General features: G+C 38.9%; 1 protein-coding gene across 4 annotated transcripts in view; it reads right to left on the reverse strand.

Moving 5' to 3' along the window:
• Positions 1 to 26953, reverse strand: part of MED13L (mediator complex subunit 13L) — a 306319-nt gene that overhangs the window by 26033 nt on the left and 253333 nt on the right. For 3 of the 4 annotated variants that reach the window (XM_035257743.3, XM_078337398.1, XM_078337397.1), the window contains 11 exons: positions 25829 to 25933; positions 21430 to 22161; positions 20386 to 20611; positions 19275 to 19380; positions 18846 to 18970; positions 15989 to 16088; positions 10038 to 10258; positions 9505 to 9710; positions 3557 to 4494; positions 1588 to 1767; positions 752 to 975 (listed from right to left, as the gene is read on the reverse strand). In XM_035257743.3, the coding sequence (XP_035113634.3) occupies positions 752 to 975; positions 1588 to 1767; positions 3557 to 4494; positions 9505 to 9710; positions 10038 to 10258; positions 15989 to 16088; positions 18846 to 18970; positions 19275 to 19380; positions 20386 to 20611; positions 21430 to 22161; positions 25829 to 25933 (3163 nt within the window). The remainder of the gene's footprint in view (positions 1 to 751; positions 976 to 1587; positions 1768 to 3556; positions 4495 to 9504; positions 9711 to 10037; positions 10259 to 15988; positions 16089 to 18845; positions 18971 to 19274; positions 19381 to 20385; positions 20612 to 21429; positions 22162 to 25828; positions 25934 to 26953) is intronic. The other variant, XM_035257744.3, reaches the window with a different exon arrangement.

Below are 26953 nucleotides of genomic sequence, written 5' to 3' on the forward strand. Positions count from 1 at the left end.
GTTCTAAATACAGATATTAATTTCATTTTGCCAAATACAAAGACATTAAATGTATTAGATACAAAGAACTTGGTGCATATATGCTTTGGCATATGAAACGTAGCACTTACTCTTCAAAGACAGACGTGAGTCTACTTTTTTTAAAGCAACAGTATTACATATTCTAAAGATGTGAAACTATCTGCCTGTTTTTACATTACTATAGGCATTATATTTTTAATCAGTATCAATGTTTCAGTATTAAGATGTAGTGTTAAAACACAACAGGGACATGATTCATTAAACTTATCTTTCAATTCAGAAATTTTCAAAAGAAACACTTTTATACTGTTGTCAGGAACTCTCATGTACTCACCCTAGCCCTCCATCGAATGAATGAATGAATAAATAAATAAATAGAGTAGATGTGCTCTTTTTGTAAAGCTCATCTTCTACATAGCCACACTTTCCCCTGGTGAGCAATAATCTTCGACTTTTAGCACATAAATGGAGAAGAGAGAGCTGATGGGATTTTAAGACATGTGGTAAGGATGGGAGGGGAAAGTCTTCTAAATCTAATAAATATAAAGCGAAGACGGGAAAGCAACCTGCTTCCAGAAAAATGTGTCAGTTCAATTTTCTTCCTCATCCTCCTGTTTGCAAATTGTCTTTGAGATTCACTTTCAAGACATCTGTCTTGAAGTTTAGTCATCACTAGGAACAATCAGAAAATCCATGTCATAAAAAGCGATTTTCACAGTAACTTCCTCACCTCGTACACAGCACTCAAGTCCCTGAAGAAAGTTTTGGCTCCTTCGAGCAAGGCCTCATTTTCTGGACACACCACAATATAGGCAACATCACGGTGGCCCCCATATGGGTCCAACAACAGCCTCTCCCAAAATGGCAAGGAGAATGGTGAGATGGTGAGGAAATCCTTGTCATAGCCTACCAGCAGAGTGGGGATGGGCAACGGCTCAGGAGATTCTTCTGAACCTAAAATGACATTGTAGTTTAGGAAGGTGCTAGTGTTTTCCCCACAACCTAGACAATTTAGAAATTCCTGGTGCACTGTTCTTAATTCTGGCATCTGAAATGTCACTGCAGGTTCACAAGATATTCTTAAAAGTGTCTTTCAAATCATCTAATTAAACGGCCACTGATGAGGACTCTTAATTAAGTAAGTCAGAATCTTCTTACAAAGGTTCAGTAAGATCAGAGGGCTGACTAGAACAAGTTACAATTAACCTTCCAGGCAGCACTGCTTCATTTCCTTCAAGACAAGCATTATTATCCTGACTATGATGAAACAGACAGAACTGGCCCAGAAGTCCATCCAGATGAAAATGCAATGAGGACTGGGAAGGTGAGGAGAATCTAAGAAACGCACTTTGTAGGGATTATCTTCCTCATTGACCTGGACTATGACAAGGGTGATAGGAAAACTTGACCCAAAAGTAATTTTAAAAAACAGATTATAAAACTTAATGCTCATGAAGAAAAATATTCCATTTTGTTAGCGAAGCAAAGACTTGACAGTAACTAATGCTGCTCTTCACTAAAAAGCACTGACATCAGAAGAAATTTTAAACGGGGCAAAGACCCTACCATAGGTTCCCCGTCCTGCCATTTTATGGAACTGCTGCCAAGTGAGTGGTCCCTGCACATGCTGGATATTCTCCCAGGTCCTTCCCGTGCGCTTCTTTTGGATGGCATCTTGGAGAAAGGGCTGCAGGGACAACAGCATACGAACCACATCCTGGGAAGAGAGCATGCTGATGTCCAGCACTGGAAGAGAAGTGAGAAGAAACAGAGAAGATAAGGGGGCTAGCACCCTCCTTTTCCTTGCCATCACCTTGAGCCTCAGTTATAGTCCAGGACAATGATGTTATTAGCTGTAGCAAATTCTAAAATATCTGACTTAGGAGTCAAAAGGAAAGATATTCTTCTACTATATTAGAGAAAATAATTGATAATGTAGTATCAAAAATAAAAAGCGAAATGGATTACTCTATAAAAAAGTTTAATGGAAGAACTGTTTAAAAGTAGAAACATGAATAGGTATGAACTTTTTAAAACCATGTAAATCTATTTTCAAGGATTTCCATAAAACAGCTACAAAAGTTTCTTAATTATTGTATTACTTTTATTTGCAAATATCGATGTGTTGTTTATAATGATGAGTAGGAAATAATGGAACTTAAATAGAAGCTTTTAAAAACTCTTTAAATGCTCTTAATTGTAAAAATATTTTCACAAAATACAGAATGCATAAAGAGAAAGCCAATCTTCATTGCAGCCAGAGGCACATGGAAACACAGCAGAAGCCACTCTAGGACTGAAGCCACCTTCTTCACAAGGACCCTAAGGCAAGCTATTGTTTCTGACTAGGTCTTCCTCTATAACCTCCTAGTGTCCTCAAATCCATTCCCACCATTTTCTAATCTATACCCAGAATTATAGCCAGTGCACACTGTAAGTTTTCTTTTCTAACTGCACAAATCTGATGTCAGTGCTTCTTCCTAAAACCTTTCAATGACTTTTTATTGCTTCTTGCAGGAAGACCTAACCCCCGGGATGCCTCTAAAAAAATCTAGCCCCTGCTGGCTTCTAACTTTGCTTCAGTTTCAAAGGCCCCAAGCTCTGTACAATCAAGGGCCTTCTTACTTGCAGCTCCTTCTGTCTGGAACACATGCCTTGCTCCCCATTCTCCTTCCTCAGTTAATCTGTACTCATCACTGAGATCTCCAAGCAAATGTTACTACTTCTTCAACAAAGTCTTCTCTGACCTTCAGCCTAGAGTGCCCCCGCCTATCCCATGCTTTTATCACTTACAAAATGGGTTGTAATAATATTTGACTTGTGTAATTATTTAATTAATGTTCACTTCCAGAATAGATTAGGAAGTCCATGAGGGCAGGTGTCTTGTCTCTTTCAGTAACCATTTTATCACCCATGATGCATTGCAGTTTATGCAGTGACTGAATAAGAAAAGGGAATAGCAAGTTGCTTGGCACTCTTACAGCCCAACTTCAAAAATGTTTGTGATCTGGAGCTTTTAATAATACAGCCAGTTACATGCCTCCGTAACCACAATGAAAAGTAAAATGTGATTATAAGTGATATAACAGAGGGGGAAACAGAGAAAGGACAAGAGACTCTGGAAATAGGTGGATGGCTTCATGGAAGAGGTTCCTTGGAAACTTGATGTGGAAGAATGGTGGATTTAAACATGCAAGAGTGTGCAAAATTATCAGTCTGCAAGCTCGTGATGACTCTGATACTCAGCTGTCACAGGTTTCCAACATGGACTCCTTACTCATGAGTTTTACAAGAGGAAAATTTCAGAAAACAATTACTTTTCTCCAAAGGCATTTCAATATAAAACATTCTCCCAGTTGTTAAGTTTGGGATGAAATCAATATAGCTCTCACTTTAGTTCTTTTTATCCCCCCTTAAATACATGAAATTAATTTATTTTGGTCAAATAACAAAGAAAATAAAGCTTTTAAGTTAAGATCATACCAAGATATACCAAGATACTCCTCAGAGCAAATTTGTGTTCTGGGACACCTACCATTGCTGTGAGGCCAAGAGTGCACAGTGGCACTTCTCACCAGAGCTTCGTCCACTTTTCCACCAGTGGGGTTATCCACATACTGCCGCCCCTGCTCCAATGCATTAAAGCATTCCGTCCAGTAATCGTTATTATCTGCTTGCACCCGGTCATAACTCCAGCTTACACAGGGAAGAGTTTGGCGATTGTTAGAGGAAATGTAGTCCAGGAAACTCAGTGAAGCAAAAGGTTGTGTGTGTTGACTCTGGAGGAGGAGGAGAAGGCTTATGGGTGGTTCCTGGGATTTTCTGGTTCCTTCGGCCTGAGGAAGGAAGGTTGTCTGACACATCAGTAGGCGCCGCTCTGCAGCCTGACCAATATCAGAATTCTTCCCAAAAATATCCAACTCATCTTCAAGGAAGAGTCCTGAATTGTAGCCAAGTTTGCGGTTCATAATCGCACTAAACCCACAGGTACAGCGGTACTGGTCCTCATTGGAAGAATCCGGGATGTAAAGCCCGACATCCGCCCCTTTGATGTTCATGTTGCAGGCACAGATGCAACAGCTGTCAAAGTTTCTGTCTTTAAAGATATTCATCACGGAATCGGAGAGAATCAGGGTAACATAGAGACTGTGGGCTTCAGGAATTGGTTGCATGGTGGCAGGCTCCACAGAGTTGAGGGGCCGCGTAGTAGAGGGGGTGGAGGCTGGTGACCCCTGATCAGTGCTGTCATACTTAACAGACCCCTGACCACTGGCAGTGCCCCCACCTCTGGGAGTTCTTGGGGTCCTGGGGGTTCGTGGTGTGGGGACAGAGAAGCGAGGGGTTGCTGGAGATGGGAGGACTCCTGCCCCACTATTGCTGGCTGGGGCAGCACTGTTCAACGTCACGGGTGTGTTCATCTGTGGTGTGTTAAGATAGTCTGGATCTGCTAGGCTCCCAACACTAGGCACGTTACTGTAAAAAGAGAAGGCACCATGTAAGGAAGGGAAGCATGTCACAGATGTTGGAGGAGACACATGATCACCCCAGCCATGTACTGTGTGTTTCTTATCATTTGTTTCTGCTATCACTGGTATAATTTTCTCTTCAAAACAAAAAAAAAGCAGGATACAAAGGTCAGTGCAGCGTGCAGAGAGGCAGAAAGTACAGTATGAAGAGTAATTCAACATAGCATTTTCCTTCTACTTGTTCCACATATAAGCTATCCCCATCCTAACCACTTGAAGGAACTTTTACTATTTTTATAAGAAAACATGGTATTGGGTTTGGTCAATGTAATTTGAAAAGTTTTAACTACTAAATGGAACTTCAACATATAAGTTCAGATGCTAAATTAGCTAGACCACAGAATAAAATTTCCATCTAATTTGCAATTACATTTTTGTCATTTTTAAATTCAAAGTCTGCGAGTGTACCTGTTCTCTGAGGCTATAATCTATACATAATATCAAAGTAGTTATAATCAAATACACATGAAAATTTAACAGTTTTCTAATTTTCAAAATGCAGCCCTATCTTAAGGCTAACATTTTTATAGTAATAAGTGACCATGAGGGAATTCTATTTTGGGTAGCCCATTTACCAGTATTATATTACAATTAATAGAAGTATTACACATGTGGCTAAGAGGCCCCAGTATTAATTAGGTGGTTGCACAGAAGTACACATGTTGTATCATAGTTTCCAGCTTCCCACAGGTTTCTGTGGGATGAGAGGCACGTCTTCATTTTTTACTTTTCACTAATGTTATGCATTCCATATAGTACAATTATTTTAGTTGCCCAAGACTGACTGGGCTACGTTATCTACTTCCTCATAAACAGTGATTTCTTTTTGGAATAGCCAAGCAGAAAAGAAAACACTGTCTGCAAGGTTCTGCTGTTTCATTATCACACATTTTCTGGATATACAGTTGGCCCCTCTATATCCACAGGCTCTGTATCTGTGGATTCAACCATATACAGATGGAAAATTTAAAAAATACAACAATTAAAAAATGCACAAATAGGCCAGGGGTGGTGGCTTACACCCGTAATCCCGGCACTTTGGGAGGCCGAGGTGGATGGATCACCTAAGGTCAGGAGTTCGAGAACAGCCTGACCAATACAGTAAAACCCCATCTCTACTAAAAATACAAATATGAGCCAGGCATGGTGGCGTGTGCCTGTAATCCAACTACTCAGGAGGCTGAGGCAGGGGAATCAATTGACCCCAGGAGGCGGAGGTTGCAGCGAGCCCAGATCACACCATTGTACACCAGCCTGGGAAACAAGAGCGAAACTCCATCTCAAAAACAAAACACACACATACACACACACAAAAGATTTAAAAAAAAAAAAAAAAAAAAAAACCAATGAATAAAAACAGTAAAGCACAACAATGATTTTTACAGCATTTACCTTGTTTGAGGTATTACAAACCCAGAGAGGATTTAAGGTACACAGAAGGATTTGTGTAAGTCACGTGCAAATACTATGCCATTTTACACAGGGGACTTGAGCATCTTCAGATTTTGGTATCTGAGGGGGTCTTGGAATCAATCCCCCAAGGATACCAAGGGACAACTGTACTTTCTTAAGATGTGTATGTATATCAGCATGTGAGTCCATTCTTTCTACTCAGAAGGTATCAAAAGAATAGAGATTTTTAAAAATTCTTAATACTTTTATATATATTAATACTATATTTAAACTAATTTTCCTCCAATAAACTACATATTCAGTTACTTATAATGTGAAAGAATGTCATAAAGAAATGTCTCTTTAAATAATTTCCTTGTGATTTTTAATTAGCTATGCCTAAACTACCAGCCTCAAAGACCAAATCAGGCACTGTAGAACAGAAATATTAAATCTGAGGCACGGTGGAATCTTTGAGTACAGATTTAAAAAAAAAAAAAATGACCCAGAAAACTTGATTGGCAATCACTGCTCTCTTAGAAACCAAAATAGTAAGTGTGTAATGATGATCTTTACTCTAATTGGACTCCTTTCAAATTTTCCTTTTCAACAAAACTATAAAATTATTATGCAGTTCAGATCAGAAAAGGAACTAAGACCACTAACTGAAAACCTAAAGAATTAAACTGCTCCCTGGGTAGTAAGAATGGTTTATCTTGTAATCTGATTTTTCCCATTTAATAAAAATGAATTGAGTAGCAACCCTATGCTAGAAACTGGATAGTCAAAAGTGAAAAAGAGAAAGAAAAGGTGGCTCATAAGCAAGTATGGCAGACATTAAACAAGTGACTGCAGGGGTACTGTGGATGACAAAGGAGTGGTCCAGGGTGATGGTGGGTAGAGACCACGGCAGGAGGATTACACACTCTGGGAACATACTGCCCAATAAGGCAGCCACTAGCCTCCATGTCCTAAATTTAAATTAATTAAAGTAAAACTAGAAATTCGGTCTTGGTCTCACTAGCCACAATTCAAGTAGTCAACACCTGCACATGAAGCTGGTGACTGCCAAACTGGACAGTGCAGACAGGAATCACCTTCATGCCAGGTGCAGTGGCTCATGCCTGTAATTTAGGAGGCCTAGACAGGAGGAGCACTTGAGCCCAGGAGTTCAGGACCAGTGTAGGCGGCACAGGGAGACGCAGACTCTACAACAAAATTTCTTAAAAATTAGCTGATGTGGTGGTGCAGGTCTGTGGTCCCAGCTACTCAGGACGCTGATGTGGGAGGAATGCTTGAGCCCAGGAGGTCAAGGCTGCACTAAGATTGCGCCACTGCCCTCCAGCCTGGGTGACAGAGTGAGACCCTTAAAAAAAATAAAACCCAAAAAGCAAAAACAAAACCTTCATCACATAAAATTGTATTAACAGTGTCAGTTAAGAATACAAAGAATCTTTGGGATGCCAAATGAAAGCTGTAATACATCTAAATAATGACCTAAATTCTTTAAACCATTATACAGCAAAAGCTTGCATGTGACCTTTTTGGGGGAACCTGTATGTATGAAAGAGATTAAACTGCCGAATAGGTTCTTAAAACTGCTATGTTATTTGCAACTGTATGTGCTAAGCTAACCTCTTATGCACCAAGGTATTCTAGCTGTGTTATGCCAGTATCTAGCCGAGTAAGCTAGAGTACACTCACAGCAGCAACACATCAGCCAGGCGCTCCGGGTGCTTTTCAACACACTCTATATTGCTGGTGCATTGCTATTTCCATGGTACTTCTACAATTATTAGTCACTGAAGCCTTGCAAAAGTCCTTTGTGGGAGGCAGCACAGGATTACTTCATTTTAAAGGGAAGGCCCAGGTAAAATGGTCATTTAAGGTCATGCATATAATTTTTAGAAAGCAGGAATTTGAGTCTTATGACACTGTAGCTGTAGCTTCCTAAGTCAAGGATTCTTCTGAACTTTTCTGTCACGGTTTTTCTTTCTGACACTGACTTTATATACACAAGCAGGAAGCCTTGTTAGGATATTAAAATTAACTTCATCAGGATGTTTTTACAGAAGGTCACAAACTTGAAGCCCACAGGCTGAGGCTGGACCACAAATTTGTTTAATTGGTTTCTTAAGCTTAACTATGTATTAGCTGAAAACATTCTGAAGAAAGGAAAACATAAAAATCCAGATTTCAAGTGACCCTCAGAAACAGAAGGATCTGGCCACTACGACCCCAGTCTTGCCTGACAACAACCCCCCTGGACTTGAATAGCAAACATCCCTTTAAATGGTTTATACTAGACTTCACTCGCTCACCCGCAATGGTGCTCAGCATCAGTAGCACCAACTCTTTTGCCTTTACCCTGTCCATTTCATCTATATATACATTGCTTCCCTGACCCCAACAGAAATATGAATTTGTGGCCTTTAATAGCATTTAAAACATTTTATTCATTAAGAAATTATGCATCACAGGGTAAATGAGATTCCATCACAGCTCAGCCTATCTTTGTTTATGTGACAGGGTCTCGCTCTGTCAGCCAGGATGGAGTGGAGTGGTGCAATCCTGGCTCACTGCAACCTTCGCCTCCTGGGTTCAAGCAATTTTCCTACCTCAGCCTCCTGAGTAGCTGGGACTACAGGCACACGCCATCATGCCCAGCTAAATTTTTTTATTTTTTGTAGAAACGGGTTTCACCATTTACCCAGACTGGTCTCAAACTCCTGAGTTCAAGAAATCCACCCACCTCGACCTCTCAAAATGCTGGGATTACAGGCGTGAGCCACTGCACCCAGCCCTAGCCTATCTTCAACATATTCACAACACTGACATTGGGCTACTGTTGGGGGAAATCATCGAACTCAAAGCCCGTTTTACACAATAAAGTGCTGCGTATCTCATGTAATTTATCAAATGCTGTGCTGAAAGTAAAAGACAGGATGGCTGTATGGGTTCTCCAAGTACAATGGCTCCCGAATGTGTATCACTTTCACATCACCACAAAGTCAAAAACTCCTGAGGAAATCCACTCTAAGTCAGGGACTGTCTGCATACAAAATTTCATTTAGCAAATAATGCACATTTTCCAGCACAAAATAATTTACACAAAAACATGAAAGACCAATAAAGGAAAGTTTCAAATGATATGCTACTTGTCATCATTTCGTCTTCTTTTTTGCTTTTTTTTTTTTTTTCTGAGACAGTCGCTCTGTTGCCCAGGATGGAGTGCAGTGGCGTGATCTCGGCTCACTGCAACCTCCACCTCCCAGGTTCAAGCAATTCTCCTGCCTCAACCTTGCGAGTAGCTGAGATTACAGGTATGCACCACCACGCCCAGCTAATTTTTTGTGTTTTTAGTAGAGATGGGTTTTCACCATGTTGGCCAGACTGGTCTCAAACTCCTGACCTCAAGTGATCCACCTGCCTTGACCTCCCAAAGTGCTGGGATTACAGGCATGAGCCACCGCACCCAGCCCTTCTTATCATTTTTAACAAACATTTAGTTAAGTTAAAAATCGCACCAAATATGGCAAGTAAATGACGTAACTCCTATACATACTTGTAGCCATCTCTAATGAAAGTGGCTGCAGGGGGCATGGGCAGTTGTTCAATTTTAGGAGGAATTGCCCACGAAGGCCGAAACAGACAGGCATCGGGTATCTTCAGAGGTAGCAAACAATGGCTCGGCAACATCTTCAGTGGAGCAAACATGGAGGATCCCACAAAAGGTTGAAAGGATGGAACTTTGTGCACATATGAAAAGTCCTGTGACAACAAAGTGGGGTCAGTGTTAATACTGGTAAACGATGTAGGACACACCACAGTGGCACAGGGCTATAATAAAACAGCAACCAAAATGACTGCATTTCAGTATTCTTTTCCTTTGCTCATTAGAAAATGCTAATGCAGAAATGTTAAATCAGTCAAAAGACACTATTTCATATGCCCGCTAGTCTGCCTCATGTTCTACTTAAAAGGATTCTTAGGAACTAATGTATATATGGCACATAGGTAATACTGTTTTAAAGCAGATGTAGACGAATCCACTTGGAAACCACTCTGCCCAGGAAATGTTAATGTATTGACAATTACCTTAATTTCCTCTGGCTTGGGACTTCCTAATCCATCTTCCACTTCCATTTTGAATTCTGTGAGTTGTGCTGAAACCATACTGACCATAGGGCTCTCCATCATGCCTAATGCTGTCACTGTCTCTGAACTGATACCATCTTTATAATTCATCACAGGAGAAAATGCAGGATGCTGTTCCAAAGATGGTGGAGTGGGGAACATCCTTTGCAAGTCTGCAACTGCTAAAAATAAGAAATTTAAAAAAACTTGTTTAACAGGAAGGGCTTCTAAAAGTCCTAGTTTATAGCCAGGCACACCGTTTGGCACCAAAAATAGTGCTAATTAAATGATCACATCAGTTCACAAAAGAATATTAATAATGGAAGTGTCCAAGAAGACGGCCATCAGCAGAGAATTATCTTTTTCTGGGTCTTGTTCTACTTTATTTCTTGAGACAAAGTATCACTGTACCATCCAGGCTGGAGTGCAGTGGTGCAGTCTCGGCTCACTGCAACCTCCACCTCCCATGTTCAAGCCATTCTTGTCCGTCAGCCTCCCAAGTAACTGGGACTATAGGCACGTGCCACCATGCCCAGTTAATTTTTGTATTTTTGTAGAGACAGGGTTTCACCGTGTTGTTCAGGCTGTTCTCAAACTCCTGGCCTCAGGTGATCCCCCTGCCTCAGCCTCTCAAAGTGCTGGGATTACAGTTATGAGCCACTGCACCTGGACTTTTCTTGGTCTTTATCACTAACTTCTTGATGGTTTATGGTCTGGCTTCACATTAATTAAGTAAACAAAGTCTATATAACTTGTATTTTTCATCCAACAACTAATTTCCTGAAAAGTCTAAGGTAAGGAAGAGAAATTAAACAGAAAATGGAAGCAATTAGATAGTTACCACTACTAAAAGTTCTATCTTTCAGATATGTATGAAATATTACAAAAAATAAAAATTGTTTGGAGCCAGAACTGTGGTTCATATGCAGAAGATTACTCAGATAGTTTGACAATCTACTAGACTTACAGCTGCTCTTTTGGGGAAACAGTTCCATACTTTTTCCAGACAGACATTAAAATGAAAGCTCATAGGTTCTTTTAAGAAATACTTATAACAGTGATTCTGAACTCCTTTTTTATAAGTTCCTTTAATCACCTAGATTGAAAAATTATCACTAACAGTAGCTCACTGAGGCACTGACTGATTCTTAAAAAGTAGACCTATGTGAAAAGCAAGTTGTAGTTGCAAAACTTGGCCACTAGAGGGTGTCCTACACAGCAAATTTTTTAAGTTTGGAGCCACGGGTTTTTAAATCAGTCATTTAATGTCCCCGTTTCCTATCCCAGTGCTCGTTCCAACAACTTCAACATTTAAACAGACCCATAATAACCACTGAATCGACTAAGATCTGACTCCTAACTCTGAATCAGAAATTAACACTGAACAACTGTACCATGCTGGGCTACACAGTCCAGGTGCTGGGGACATAGCTCTGCTGTGGTCAGGTCACTTCCTCCCTTGGGGCCTCAGTTCCTTCATCTAACAGGGAAGGGAGGGCTGGATGGATGATTCTCAACAGGCTGGCTTGCTTTGCTCTGTTTGTGGGGAGAGAGGAAAGCTTTCAACCACCTCAGCATATGGAGGCAGAAGAAAATGTGAGGACTTCTGGATTACATAATTTTTACTGTGTTTCTAAGTGAAACAATTATATAATCCCAAATCATTTAGCCTCTCTTGGCCTGTGAAGCTATTTGTAAAATAAGGAGAGGAGGAAGCCAGCAGGGTTGTTAATTCCAACATTCATTTCCATTAGCGATGCTCCACGGCTACTTATTTTCTGTAAGAGGAATCTGTATCTGATTGCATTATACAAAATAGTACCTGCCGCTTCTAAAAACAAAAAAAAAAAAAAAAGAAGAAAAAACTCAAAAAACCCCAAGCTGATCTTCAAGGCACCTTAAAAATTTACAGAAGTAGAAACAGGAGCCAAACCAAACAAGAAACTGGCAGAGAACTATTTGAGAGACTACAAAACCGATACATCCTGAGGTGGAAAAACAGGACTTCAAATGTAGCAGCCACAGATCAGCAAATTTTCTGTAAAACAAAGCCAAGATCTTTCGCATAAAGTTAGTCTACACTGGAGGTCGGGCAGGGTGGCTCACACCTATAAATCCCAGCACTTTAGGAGGCCAAGGCGGGCAGATCACTTGAGGTCAGGAGTTCGAGACCAGTCTGGCAATATGGCAAAACCCTGTCTCTATCAAAAATAACAAAAATTAGCTGGGCATGTTGGCAGGAAGCTGAGACACAAGAATTGCTTGACTCAGGGAGGCTGAGGTTGCAGTGAACCGATATCTCAACACTGCAATCCAGCCTGGGTGAAAGAGCAGAGCTCTGCCTCAGAAAAACAAAAAAAAAGTTCATCTTCACTTGAAATATATGCATCGTTTTTAACCTTTAGTCCCTATTCCTCCTCCCCAGCTGAAGAACAGCTACTATGAAACTATTATAATTTGTGTTATGTTTCAAAACATAATTCTGCTTCAAAAAATCTTCAAAGTCACGATGCCACACAATCTTAATAGCCAGTATAGCTCTGTGTGAAGTACAGAAATTATATAAAATCTCTTTAAGTTAAAAGGATGAGCTTAAACATAGCCTTTCTTTTACTTACAAGTATCCTATGATACAAGATTTTTCAAAAAAAAAAAGTCCTATTAAATTTGTTTTTATATTTCCTCTAAGAAACATAATGAAGGCATTTCCACCCACTTAGGGTTAGCTGACTCCTTTGATCTTCCTGAATGCACACATATATCTCAGTTTTCAAAGCCTCAGCCACCCTGTTAATTTTTATCAAAGGTAAATACACAAAAGAGGAGAGATGACATTCTATCCACAAGAGAGTCACTTTACAAAGTGGTCTTTATCATTCTTACTAGGAGATATTCTTAAGGAAGACTCAGTCTGTCTCACTTCAATTTCCTAATCTGTAAAATGGGAAAAGTATCTACTTCATTTTTTGTGTATGCTACATGAAATAATGTATGCACTTTGCTGCATACATCTAAACATTCGGCAAATGATGAAGTCAGTACAAATTAATTCTCCCTCCCAAAGCTGGGTTGGAAAAAGACGGAACTACCGTCAAGTTACAGGAATTTCTAGACAGAGATGGCCCTAGAGAAACTTTGAGATGGTCAAAGGAAACTGGTCTCCAAGTGGGCAAAGCAAAAAGAGACCTCGAGAAACACTTTGGTCCTCCAAAAATAGAAACATGATTTGTCTGTTCAGTTTTCTTCCCAGAAAATGGCTAAAGCAAAGAGTAGAAAAAGCCACCAGGATGGACTGGAGGTGAGCTGTATCATCCACAGTGTTCTGCTTACTCCCACCCTACCTATGATCCTGCAAGACTTCTGTTCAGCAGGATTGCAGAAGACAGCCACCAGCTCCTGCCCAGCCCTTCATGTATTCATGCACAGGATGGAAGCCATTCAATAAAGCAGCTTCACTGACTTCTTAGTGTTCTCCCCACCCCTGATCACCTAGCCAAGTTTCTTCCAAACACTAAGGACTCTTGGAAAATAAACAAATGATCCCCAAAATCCAACTCTTTCCTTTTGTCTATTCGAAGACTCATATTTTAAACTAATGTGCTTTCAAATACAAAAATCCACAAGAAAGTGTTAACAATAAAACCTAATAAAAACCTGTTTTTACTATAACACAATACTACCTTAACATAAACTTGACATTAAAGTAAACCTATTTGTCACTGTTAGTTGCTGTCTTCAGCATTACATTCACAAATGAATAATTATGAACCTATGCTTTATAACACAATATCCACTGGCCAAATGTAGCTACTGAGCACCCAAAAATGGGGCTTGACCAAATGGAGATGGGCTGCATGTGTAAAATACACACTGTATTCCAAAGACTTCACACACAAAAAAATGTAAAAGGTATACAACTATTATATATTATATTTTTATAAGAATGTGACATGCTGCAACAATTTTATGCTAATTACATGTAAAAATGGTGTTTTGGACACGTAAATAAAATACGGTATTTTATTAAAATTAATTTTTTTAAATAGCCACTAGAAAATGTGAAATTGCATATGTGGCCCTCATTTGTGGCTTACCTTGTATTTCTATTGAACAGTGGTGTTCTAGACATTAACTCTGTTTTGTTTTTGTGTTTTGAGACGATGTCTTGCTCTGTTGCCCAGGGAGGAATGCAGTGGCGCGATCTCCGCTAATTGCAACCTCCACCTCCTGGGTTCAAGCGATTCTCCTGCCTCAGCCTCTCGAGTAGCTGAGATTACAGGTGCCCAACACCATGCCTGGCTAGTTTTTGTATTTTTAGGAGAGACGGGGTTTCACCACATTGGTCTCCAACTCCTGACCTCAAGTAATCCACCCACCTTGGCCTCCCAAAGTGCTGGGATTACAGGCTAGACATTACTTTTTATAATACATGTGTCTTCCCACCTCAGTGCCCAAAAAGCTATTGCTGAGATTAAGATATCTCACCAGGCTATTTTCACTGTCACTTTTTGGGAGGAAATACTGTGTGTTTCCCTCATTCCCCCACCCCTTCCCACAAATACATACATTCTCACAAATACATATTTATATATACTCTTTGTATACATTAAAAGGATCCTCTGGATCTTGCATATCCGTGTTTTCCTGGTATTAATATTTCTGTGCTACATTTCAAATTTATTTATTTTTATAATATGTACTTTATCATAAAGTTTTGAGTAGCTTCCTTTTGAAATAATTCTTTTTTGGACAGAGATGTGAGAAAGGACAGAGCACATGACCCGCTTGACTGGGCAATGCCGCTAACTAGCAGGAGGTGGTCTGAGAGTGCACAATCTTGGGTAAGTTATCAGACATTCCAACATTTCACATCACTACGTATCGCTTCATGTCAAAACGGGCAAAGGATCAACTGATTCAAACAAGACGAACAACTCACTCATCTGACCTCCACGTATCTATTTTAATACTGTTTCTTTTAATCTGTGACGTTCCATGTTTGTAAAATTCTGCAGTGCAGAGTAATAATAAAAGAAAAATGTTTAATTAAAAACACTACAGCAACTGGCTGGCTATCATTATTCATTTTCACCCATGTCATGCTTGAGAAAGCTTTGCATATTTTAAAAAGCTATGGATCCACTAAAGCTGTCAAAATTGAATCTCTGTATACTTCCCACTTCTAGATTTGAGTAAATCAGCACTACATTTATAGGTTCATAAAGCTTTTTGACTCATCCCTATGACATGGTGGTTTTTCCCCTCAATTTGTTCTCATTACCAGTTGAAGTTAATAAGAAGGTCTTAAAGAATGATTTGCAATGGAATTATGCTTCTGCTTCAGCGTATTCACATAAGCTACCCTGACTTTCTTTTCTCTGGCAGAATAATGTGGTTTCTTAGGGTAAAGAATATACTAAAAAAAAGGAGGTTCCTCTTCTTGTCAGCATATGTAATAAAACTAGTTGATCTCAAAAGGAAACACAAAAACTTCAGTATGCATCTTGAAAAGGACCACTGAAATCAAATATCCAATATCCATGAGTGAATTACATTTATAAAAACAGAAACATTTTACACAAAGTCTTATAGTAGTATATCAGTCTGAAAAATCACTTGTGCAGCATTTATTTTACTAGGAAAGGACTCTTAGAAAAACAAACCTAAAACATGTTTTTAAGCTATAAAAAGCTAATTCTTAATTGGAAAACAAAGGAAAGGGATTCAAATTAAGATGGTTGCTCTAAATGATTAGCGCCCTGCCATCTCGGAAACACCAATTTATACACATTTAAATTCACAGGAAAGGAAGGGGAATTTTAGCTAAAGATGAAGCACCACTGAGTATGAGAACATTGTATCTAAGTTATAGGCAGTGAGCCACAATGGCTCAGTCCAGTTTCTCTACCTACTTGGTGGATAAGGAACAGCAGCTCTTCCATCCTTCCCAAGAGGTCGGTCTTCTGTCCCAACTGTAGGCATTTTTGATGAGCGCAGAGCAGGTGATACAGCCTAAGAACAGATGGTATTATTAAAACAGAGTGACATGTATGTAAGTAGGGCAGCAATCAAGTATTTCCTGGTGTATGCCTATTGGTAGATACCTCTTGGTATAAGCATTTACCAGGTGAGCCTCTAGAAATACGAGCAGAGAGTGAAACAAAGGAGATGGTTATCAGCTTATCAAGTATAAGAAACTGAGAGGTTTTTTTTTCAGGGATCTTGTGAGGGAAGATTATTCCATCAAAGGAGAGCTGGAAGATCTTAAACAATTCTTCCCCCCCAAGCCAATTCTCATGGACACAATGATTACATTAGGCTGGTGCCTCCAGCAGTAATTGACAACTGGTCTAGTTTTTTTGCATTTGGAAGCAGGCATCTAAAAGACATGATCTTAAGCCTTCCAAATCTTTTTTTTTTTTTTTCATTTATCACCACAAACTAAGTATCTTCTGTATCTATTTTGATAGTTTTATCTTCACAAAAAAATAACCTTATTTTGTAAAATATTCAGAAGATATTTCTCTATTATTCAAAGACAAATCAAGTGACTTACTGGGCAAGGTTATCTTTAAGATCAAATGAACTGGTGATGAATTAAAATATAAAATAAAGCACAAAATTTTTACAAATAGAGGGCCTTTTATTTATTTATGCTTATACAATGTCACAAAATTGTATAAATTGAAATGTAAAATTAAAATTAAATTCAAAGACACATGAGATGACAACTCAGCCGATAGCTTCCCAACTCCATTTAGGAGTAAGATGGATTAGCAATATCTTCTAGGGTAAACTGCTCATGTGATTAAATGCCAGACTAAAAATCAGAGTAACACAGAAACACTCAGAGAAATGAAAATTTGATTGAAAATGTCCAATTCTCCTTTGCATGTTAATATTGCTAAAAATATATTCCCAAAAGTTAAACATTTCTTCATTACGCCTAATAGTAATTCATAATTTATACAAAGAAGTAGCTGAGTGGCCCAGAGCAGAAACAACAATTACTAGGATGGTGGCTGTGAACAGACCAGGCCATCCCACACTGCTTGCTCTGTTCCTTTCTTTCTCCTCCTTTGACTTGTGGCTCCTTTTCTTTTCATATTTGATTCCCATCACCACTGCCAAAGGACCTAACCTAACCCTCAGGATCTTTAAAACCAAACCCAGGCGGCACTTGGCTTCCTGGGGATAGTCACATTCAAAAAAGGACCTCTAATGCCTGGGTCAGCAACAAAGAAATGAGTCATTTCTTCTACCAGAGTTTTTCACATTGTCATGTCCTTTTCCTTCATGTAGCCACTGCATAAATTCAGACCCTAGTGTTCCGATCCAACGAAAGTTACAAGATTAGAGGATTCCTGCTTTCTGCATACCAGACTGAAAAAAAAACAGCCCTTCTGCCAGTTTAGTTCCATACTCAGTAGACCTCAGAGGAACACGTATTAGTAAAGTCTGAAATCTAAAACATTCCTAGCCCTATCAGTCTCTAACCATCATCAAATAACAGACCAATGGTCTGTTCCTTATCCCTGAAAGCCAATCTAGTTCATTTTTGTTGCTTAATCAAGGCTCATTCCACACAGAAACTAACATCCCTCCCTGCTTCCTCTCAATGACCCCAGTCTTTCCACATTTCAAGTAAAATCCATTCTCCCAAGCCACTATCATCTCATCTTCTAGTACTTACAACAGTAATGGTGAATAATATGTGTTAGATACATTTTATTTTAAAGTTAGAATGGGCTTTTAAAATGTTTCCTACTTAACCTTCAAGCCTTAACTTAAACACTGCTCCCCAACACTTTGTATCTGAATGTCCAGCAACTTTAGATTCAGGTTTACTACTGACTCACAGCAATTAGTATTTTAAAACTTTATTTATGTGCCATTTCTCCATAAGTCTGTGAGTGTCTCAAGTATAAGGTAGTAATTTAATCGTATTTCTGACCTCAGTGATTAGCCTTAGTACCACCACAAAGCAATTAACCATCAAATGATTAACAAATGTATGTAAAATAGATGAATAAGGAGATAGGTAAGTGAATAAATAAAAGAAAAATTAACTAATAAACTTTTTTTAAAAAAACAGAGCCTATCTTACTTATCTCTAGGTCTCCCAGAAGAAACAGGCGCTTGTGTTTGCCCAAAGGTATGGAGGTGGTCAGGAGGATGAGGACACATATTTCCTGACTCTTTGTTCAGCTGATCTCCAAATAATTACAATTATTCCTCTCTGTCATTTAAATCATATGATGCCTTGTATTATTTAACTTCTATGTATATAAATTCTATTTCCCTACCATTATGCCATGATCTTAAAAAGTATAGATTATATTTTCATATCTAACCTCTGACTTATTAGATGAATAAAAATTTATGTGGGCATTACTTTAAAAATCAAATCTAAGGGACAATATATTTCTAATACTCCAATGGTATTTAGAAGAATTTATTAAAATGAATGTGAAAAGACTTTTAGTACTTATAACTGGAGACACTAATGAAAAAGATCCTTCAATGAACAAAATTCTAGAGGGGGGTACACTACAATAATAATCTTTACAATATTTTCCAAGTATATAAACTTTTTTTCAATATACAGTGTGACTAGACTCCAGTATACAGACATTTATAAAGAACATTCAGAACCTGAAATAAGAGCCCCCAAATTCAGTAGACCAAGCTATAAAGAAATACTACAACAGCGACATGAAATCCTTTCATATAGCGAAATTTCTGTGCATGTAGCTATGGCAAACTCACCCCAAGTTCGTCGTCATCAGAATTATCAAAGATGTTGTCTAAGTCATGCAGGGAAGGTGCCAAATCTGTTACCTGCGTAAGGCTACTGGAGCCAGCTCTGCCAGCAGCATTATCCTGCCGGACATCTGTAGGAAAGGAAGCAAAAGAAACAGAATAAACAACTCCACCAAGTGCAAAGGAGTGGGGAGGGGACACGGATCTCAATGAACATGACCTGCCTGAGTTTTTCCCTATGGTTTTAGTTAAATTTAGAAACAATTATTTCCAAATATGTTTATCAGTTTTGAAAGGAACTGAAAAACTATAAAATATATTAAAGATGAGATGAAATTCTTATTACAATAAGAATAAAATTTTATATTGAGAAGCATCTCCCTTGCATTTTATTTTAGCAACAATCCAAGTGAGGCAAATAATCATTGTACACACCTGTTTTAGTAGCAGAACTGAAAATAGACATGGCATTTTTCCCATCAGGCACCGGCGTGGAATGACCTGGTGTAGTGACATCCTTGGTACCAAATCCATCCTCTGACTGTATAATAAATTCAGCCAAACAAAACACATGAACACCAACCCAAAGTGTGAAATATGAGGGAGAACACAAAGAATTAGAGGGTAGAATGGAACTTGTTATGAGCACAAGTATGATAAACCATGGTCTATGCAACCAAAGGAAATAAAAGATAGGTCCTTTCTCCAGAATTTTAACAGAACCATGAGCTCCCCACTTTCCCCTCAATCCTATGGGGTATTCTGAGTGAATCCGTTTTTTATGCCTAACGAGTACTGGTGGCATTTGATATTAAATGATGCCATGATATTAAAAGCTGCCTTTAACAACATTTTAGATGATGAAGTATAGATTAAGCCTTCTGGATCTAGGGAGATCAGTATAAAACAATCTAAAAATCATTCCCCTGAAGTATACTGGCCTCTTATAATTGTCTTACTTCCTTGATTCTCAAGAATACCTCTTTTGATGGCCCAGTATTTTAGAATGTCTGAAAATTTGAAATTAAAGACAGCAGACACAACCAGTACTCATTTTTATAATAATGAAACCAGTAAAATTAATACTGATAGTCTATGGGTAGAGCTGGTATGAGTCCAGAGAATACACAGGTATAGCGCTCAGCACAGTGAGGATAATAAGCGCTTGATAAACTGTATATACATACTATGATCAACATTTTTCCCTTTACATTTTGGGTACTCTGGAATAATATTTTAAAAGAAATAAGCAGGGAGCATAGGCCAACAAGAATTAGCATATGAGAGGAAACATGCACTGTACAAGCTATAGCCTGGAAAATATGAGGCTTCATTTATGTTCGGCTGACTTTTAAAAAAAGGTGAGCCATGACATAAAAAGGAACAATACGCTGTTCAATACAATAGTACCAAGAGCATGAATATGGGGACAGAGCAATCAGGCAAGACTATCTGAAATGTTCTGCCTCCAAAGTCTTCCCACACGTGTTTTACTGACATAGATAGAAACCCACACGTGCTGGACTCTCTCTCTGTTAAATGGTACCTTATTCTTTTTCAGGGAATCTTTCTCCGTTCCTTGTTTGCATTTCTTGTTGGCTGTAAAGATGTATTTTATGTCACCATCTTCAAAGGTGTATGGGTCATTCACTTCTCCCAAACTGTCTCCAGGTTGTTGTGATAGAGGCAATGGGTCAAGGAAGTGGAGTGGCTGCATCTGCGGCTGTTTGTCTTGCCAGATTTTAAACCGTTTGTTAGGTTGTGCTAAGAGTCTAAAAGACAAAATGACAATTGAAACAAGGTAAACAAGGTTAAGTGCGTTTCTTTAAAAAAAAAAAAAAGGCATTATGACAAAGCATTTACAAAGCTTAAACTTTTTGTAAAAAAAAAAAAAAAAAAAAACTAAAAATTCACCTATATGGTGATTTGCTTTTATAGTTTATATTCGTGATTAAATAAAAATTAGTAAGTATACTTTTTCAAGAATATATGTTTTCGTCTCTGGGTCCATGAATTTCACTTAAGAGCACAGGTTCTCAAGACAAACCGCCTAGGTTCAAACTCCATCTGTGTCATTTACTAACTGCATGGCCCTAGTTTCTCAGTTATAAAATTACCATAATAATATGATATGGTAAAGATTAAATGAGTTAATCTATGAAAAGTGTTTAGAATGAGTGGACCAAAAGCACTGTAAATATTATACTAGATACATGATACACACACTCGAGTGCAGGCAAAGCCTTCCTCAAAAATGTCAACATACAAAGAAGGCACTGGTAGCAATATAGAAGGCCTCATAAAGCTGTATTCTTTAATTAACAAACAATAGGCCAAAAATATATTAATATATTCTGAGTCTACTAACATGGCACAAAGAGGTCTTTATATGCCCGTGTGTTTAAATGACATGTGTGCTATGCTGTACGTAGAACAAAGCATTGGACCATTAAACATCTTCCATATGCAGAGTCAAGAAGGACAAAGAAAAGTCGGCTTCAATTTTGAACCTTATGTTTAGCAGGGAGAGATGGGGAGGGAGCCCATAGCCTTCCAGTGGATGGGTACGTGGTGCAGAGAGCTGTCTTACCTTTGCAATGCAGTGCTCTCTGAGTTTACCTCCATTTTGGCATCACATCTCTCACCCTGGAGCTCTGGAGGCCTGAACTCAGTATCATCACAGGGAGGGAGACGATAACTATGCCACCACTTATCTGATGACTCTGGGTTCGAGGGCCTAATCCCACAATATAAGGCTGTCTCGCTGACCTCTGCCATGAGAGGCAGTCTTTGGCCTACGAGGACAGTTCTGTCATCCAGAGTAGACAACTGCTGGAGTTCTAGCCCATTTCCATAGAGGGCTGGATTCACAGGGACTGATGGTGGGTCCAAACTCTCTGTTTCCTGGCCTCGTGGCTGAGGGCTGAGTGTTGGCGGCAGAGGGGATATAGGGGAATTAGGTGAATCCATAGGATTCAGATTCATTTGCTTGCTTGTATTTCTGGAAGGCACGGCCATTTGCTTATCATACTTCCTACTGCTAGACACCTCTAAGGAGGAGTCTATCCCTGCCAACCCTAGTTTCTGTCCTGTTGTATCTTGTTCCATGCATAATTCTTCGGCCACAGAGGGCCTGTGGTGAAATGGTATTAACGGTCTCTTTTGCAGCTTGTCTCCTTTTTCTTGTCTTTCTGTTGTTTTGTGCTTAGAAGAAGCAGGAGGCGGTAAAGATGAAGATGATGATGGTCCTGCACTGAACCCTGGTTGAGATATTGTGGGAGGTCGATTGGGTCCTACTGCACAACGTTTTAAAAGCTTATGCCTAAAATGAGAGTAAACAATTACATCATTATAACATTAAAAAAAAGAGAGTCTCTCACAAAATTTTGTCTTTTAAAGCACACCTTAGATGTACTAATACATATAAAAAGGGCTCTAGTTTTTCATACTTATAAAACTAAAAAACACAATACACCCAATGAAAAATGAAGAATCAATCACATACAAGTTAAGCAGGTAAGAAATGGGCATAACAAGAAATGTAAAATGCATTGCTAACCCCTACAAAATCACTGATTCAAAAAAACCAAATCTTTTAGATTTGGTGAGGGCCTCAAATAATGTGTTCATACTGCATCTTAAAACCATGAGAGTAGAGTCATGATATCTTCTGCCAAGAAAAAACAAAGTTTCCAATTTCTATTTTATAACAGTCTACTAACTGTAATATAGAATGCCTTATAATGGCTTGTAGTGCTGTAAACTGGGAATAAACTACTCTGCCTCAAAGTGTGGAACTAAAACAGTAAGTTTCAATCCTAAGAACATTTAATAGGATAAATACACTAGAAACTCTATGTGCCACTATATCTAGGAAAGAAGGGATAAAAGACAACTTTGTATCTTACAGACACACGTTAAAATGATAGAAGTTAACAGCACACATACACAAATGCACCTAAACCGTCTAAGCAGAAAAACCAAGTCAGCTCATACCCTAACACACTTCTTGGCAAGCATGAGTGTGAGAAATGGCTCAGTAAGAGCCCACTAGATGATGCCAAGGTTTAATCTGTACAACGAAGTTATACTGCAGGTCAGCCAGTACCTCCCAATATATAAATCATTCCCAGGGAAAAATGTGAGCTCTCCTGCCAGTGTAGTAGTAACTCTCTGAGGCCACTAGGGTGGCATTAAATTACTGCTGCATTGCACTAAATGATGCCCTAGTGAGCAGTAAAACGGATTTGTGGGGCATAATGGGATGGTTTAGTGGGACAGCAGGATGGCTGCCCTGCTCCATAAGGCCATTAAATAGTGGAAGGAGTGGACTGTACCATAATGGGTTTGGTAACCCTGCAGCAGATAATCTGAAAATACTCTTGCCAAAGTCTTTGCTACTCTAAAAAAAATAAAAACAAACACTCCTGAACTTCTCGTCTTTAGGCCCAAAGAGCATGGTACCGTAGTAACATGTGAATGTCTTATCAGAAACTATCCCAGTGATATCTTATGAAGGTACTTATTTTAGAACCTAAAATTTAAGTCTTTTAGATAAAACATTCTAATTTGGATTTTCTCAGAGAACATAACCATACTATTTCTTTGAGAGATACTTTATGATACTCTCCTCAAAGTACAGATTTTTTACAAAGTGGATAATCTAGTCATAAAGCACGTTTTTCAACTCGTTTTAATGACTGCTACACTGCAAATGGTTAGAATGAGGAATGCACAGTAGGTGGGAGAGAATCACAGCGCATCTCAGCAGGAAAGGAACCTGGTGCAGGCAGTGGGAAATCAGACTAAGACGGCACACTATATGGGTGACTAGTGGTAGGAAGAAACCTGAGGCAGGACCTAAACATGTAGAAATAGATAATCACTAAAAGAACAAGGAAAAGAGAAGGACTAGAATGGACATTTCAAAGGAAGTCAGTTTGAAATCCAGTGACCAATCACATCTAAAAAGTGAAGAAAAATAAGTGATACTCTACAGGCTGAGAAAATTGTGATAAAAATGACCACAATACGGTCCCAGGTTTGTGGGGAAGCATACATGGCAAAAGTTAAGGAGTTTTCCTTTTCTTTTTCTTTTTTTGAGATGGAGTCTTGCTCTGTCACCCAGGCTGGAGTGCAGTGGTGCAGTCTTGGCTTACCACAACCTCCGCCTCTGGGTTCAAGCGATTTTCCTGACTCAGACTCCTGAGTAGCTGCGATTACAGGCACGCGCCACCACGCCCAGCTAATTTTTGTATTTTTTGTTAGTAGAGATAGGAATTTACCACGTTGGTCAGGCTGGTCTCAAACTCCTGACCTTGTGATCTACTCGCCTCAGCCTCCCAAAGTGCTGGGATTACAGGCACGAGCCACCGTGCCCAGCCTAAGGATTTTTCTTAAAGGCATCCCCCAAAATGCAAGACTGTAAAGGTCAGGTCGGGACAGAAGTTTGAAAGTCAGTGGAATGGTGCCTTGGTATGCATACAGTTATAGAAAAGACCTGAAAACATGAGCAGGTGGCAAAGAAACAGAGTAGTAATTCCAGATAACAACAATGGAAGCATTATTTATTTACACTTAATGTGTTACAAAAATAATTCCAGGCAGCTAATAAAAATGTGCTAAAAATCACTAAATAGGTTAAGTGAAAAAATATGGGTTAAGGAAAGAGCTGGGAAAGTAAGACAAAAGGCAAAAGTTAAATACACTACAATTTATATCCTATGTATGTGCCAAAGGTTGGCCATAACATGGCTGTGAGCTATCCATAAATTAATGTTACTAGAAAAATACTTTTTGTCACACAATTCACAACAGCCTAGAGACAAAAGTAGGTATTCGGCTGCAGTATACCACACCTATCCTAAGACCAGGGAGAGGCTCTCACATGCTCAGAGAGGGAACCTTTAATGAGCAAACGACTTGTTCAAAAACATCCTCCCTGAAAAATCAATAATGAGTGTCATTAGGCTTATCCTTACGTCTCTCAACAAGAGGCTACCAAGGCAGGGCTTGATAAAATAATCAATTCAGGGGGCAGGAGAGAAGAGGAAAAGGTGTCAAAGCTCTTCCCTAAGTGTATGTATGCAGCTTCTGCATATATGCAGGGGGCATATCCACCACCTCCTCAGCCTGAAGCCAAGTCACTTATGCTACATTAAGAAGATCTAACTAGAGACATGAATGGCCATCTTCTAAATATGCTCATCTCAACTCAACTTTTTATAAACATAGAACAGTATCAAATTTGAAAGGGTATATTTCAGAAGCAGGGCTACTCAAAATAGACTAGTCTAAGTGAAAAATCATCACCACTTCTAACTGTCGAATGAGCTGGAAGATAAGACTTACACCCACTTAAAGAATTAAGAACCCTAATAAAAACCCATGACAATACGATTCTTTACTACAACAAAGAGGGGTAAGTCAACAGAATATCCATGAAGAATGCAAAAATTTTCTACAAAAAAGCAATCTGAGGCCTTATCCAAAGAACTAAATGAATAAACAATTAAGACATCATGACTGCAACAATTTTAGCTTTTAGCAGTTGTGACCAAATACCTGTCTCAATCAAAAGACACCACTGCTAGCAACAAAACAAATTATCTACAGAAAGTCTCTTTAATCTAAATTCTATTGACTCAAGCCAATCTGTTTTTAATATGTATTTCTACTTTGAAATTAAGAGTAGTTAAAGTCATTTAAAGGGCTAAGAATTGTCGTGTCAAACCAATGCCTTTAGTTTTAAAGTTGCTAACTGCAAAAAAGTTGTGGCAGCAATGTGTTAACAGGGCCAACTGTCTAATAAGCTCTGAGTCCTGACAATAAAACTGTATCATCTGCATGTAAGAAAACAACTCATCTTTTCCGTCTCTACTGGAAGAGGATGGAGAGTTGGGAAGAACTGATCTGTGAGGCTAGAAGATAAGTCAACAAGATGTGCCGTCGTTTGATCTCACTACTATTTTGGCTTTTTTATTACCTACCTAGAACAAGAACAGCTGACTCTTTGGGTTGGATCCACAAAATCCCAAGTAGCAGGATTGCTAGCAGGCTCTTCTTCAAGAGTTGGAGTTGACATTTGGCTCCTCCTAAAAAGGTTAAAAATGTGACTTATGTATGAACATAATACCCATACCCCTGGGGAAAAAAATGTTTAAGAGTTGAATACATTTCATTCACATGATAATGTTATCCTGCTGACATACAGTTCAGAGCAACCAACGAATAAAAATACCTGTTTTATGTACTGGAAGCAGGATTCAAAATGTTTCTATTTGGCTGGGTGCAAATGTTTCTATTTACAGGTGGTTCATTTTGTAATCCCAGCATTTTGGGAGGCTAGGTCGGGCATATCACTTGAGTCCAGGAGTTTGAGACCATCCTGGGCAACATGGCAAAACCCCATATGTATGAAAAAAAATACAAAAATTAGCTAGGCATCATGGCATTTGCCTGCAGTCTCAGATACTTCGGAGGCTGAGGTGATTGCTTACTGGTAGCATGTAAATTCTGAGTCAGGAATGATGGTGATGCCAATCACAGATGGTCCACAGCTGAGGCTGAGATAGATACCTTTGCTTTCTGATGGTTCGATGTATACAAATGTTGTTTGATGCACAAAATTTTTTAACATAGTATATAAAATTACCTTCAGGCTATGTGCACATGAAACATAAATGAACTTTGTGCTTAGACTTAAGTCCCATCCCAAGATATCTCATTATGCATATGCAAATATTCCAAAATCTAAAAAGAAAACCTGAAATCCCAAACATTTCTGGTCCCACACACTTTGGGTAAGATACTCATCCTTTAAAACATTTACTAGCATTTAAGTGCAGCACTTCTAATGTGAAATAGAAAATAAAAGTATATCCTACATGTCACTGTTAATTGGTAGCAAGAAGCAGATCGTTATTGTTACACAATGAAATAAGAATAAGGGGCAATATTTTTGGATTGCTAATTTTGCTACAGCAGATACAACAGTGGCTCTACAGGAATTTCTCTCACTTCTCTGCCCTCTGCTGCCCTCCTGGTTGTCTCATCTCCCTGTTCTATGCTGCTGAGAGAGGGGCTATGATTTGCTAAGAGTTGTGGAGGTGTAA

Source organism: Callithrix jacchus, chromosome 9, assembly GCF_049354715.1.
Source record: "Callithrix jacchus isolate 240 chromosome 9, calJac240_pri, whole genome shotgun sequence".
In the NCBI taxonomy this organism is placed as follows: domain Eukaryota; kingdom Metazoa; phylum Chordata; class Mammalia; order Primates; family Cebidae; genus Callithrix; species Callithrix jacchus.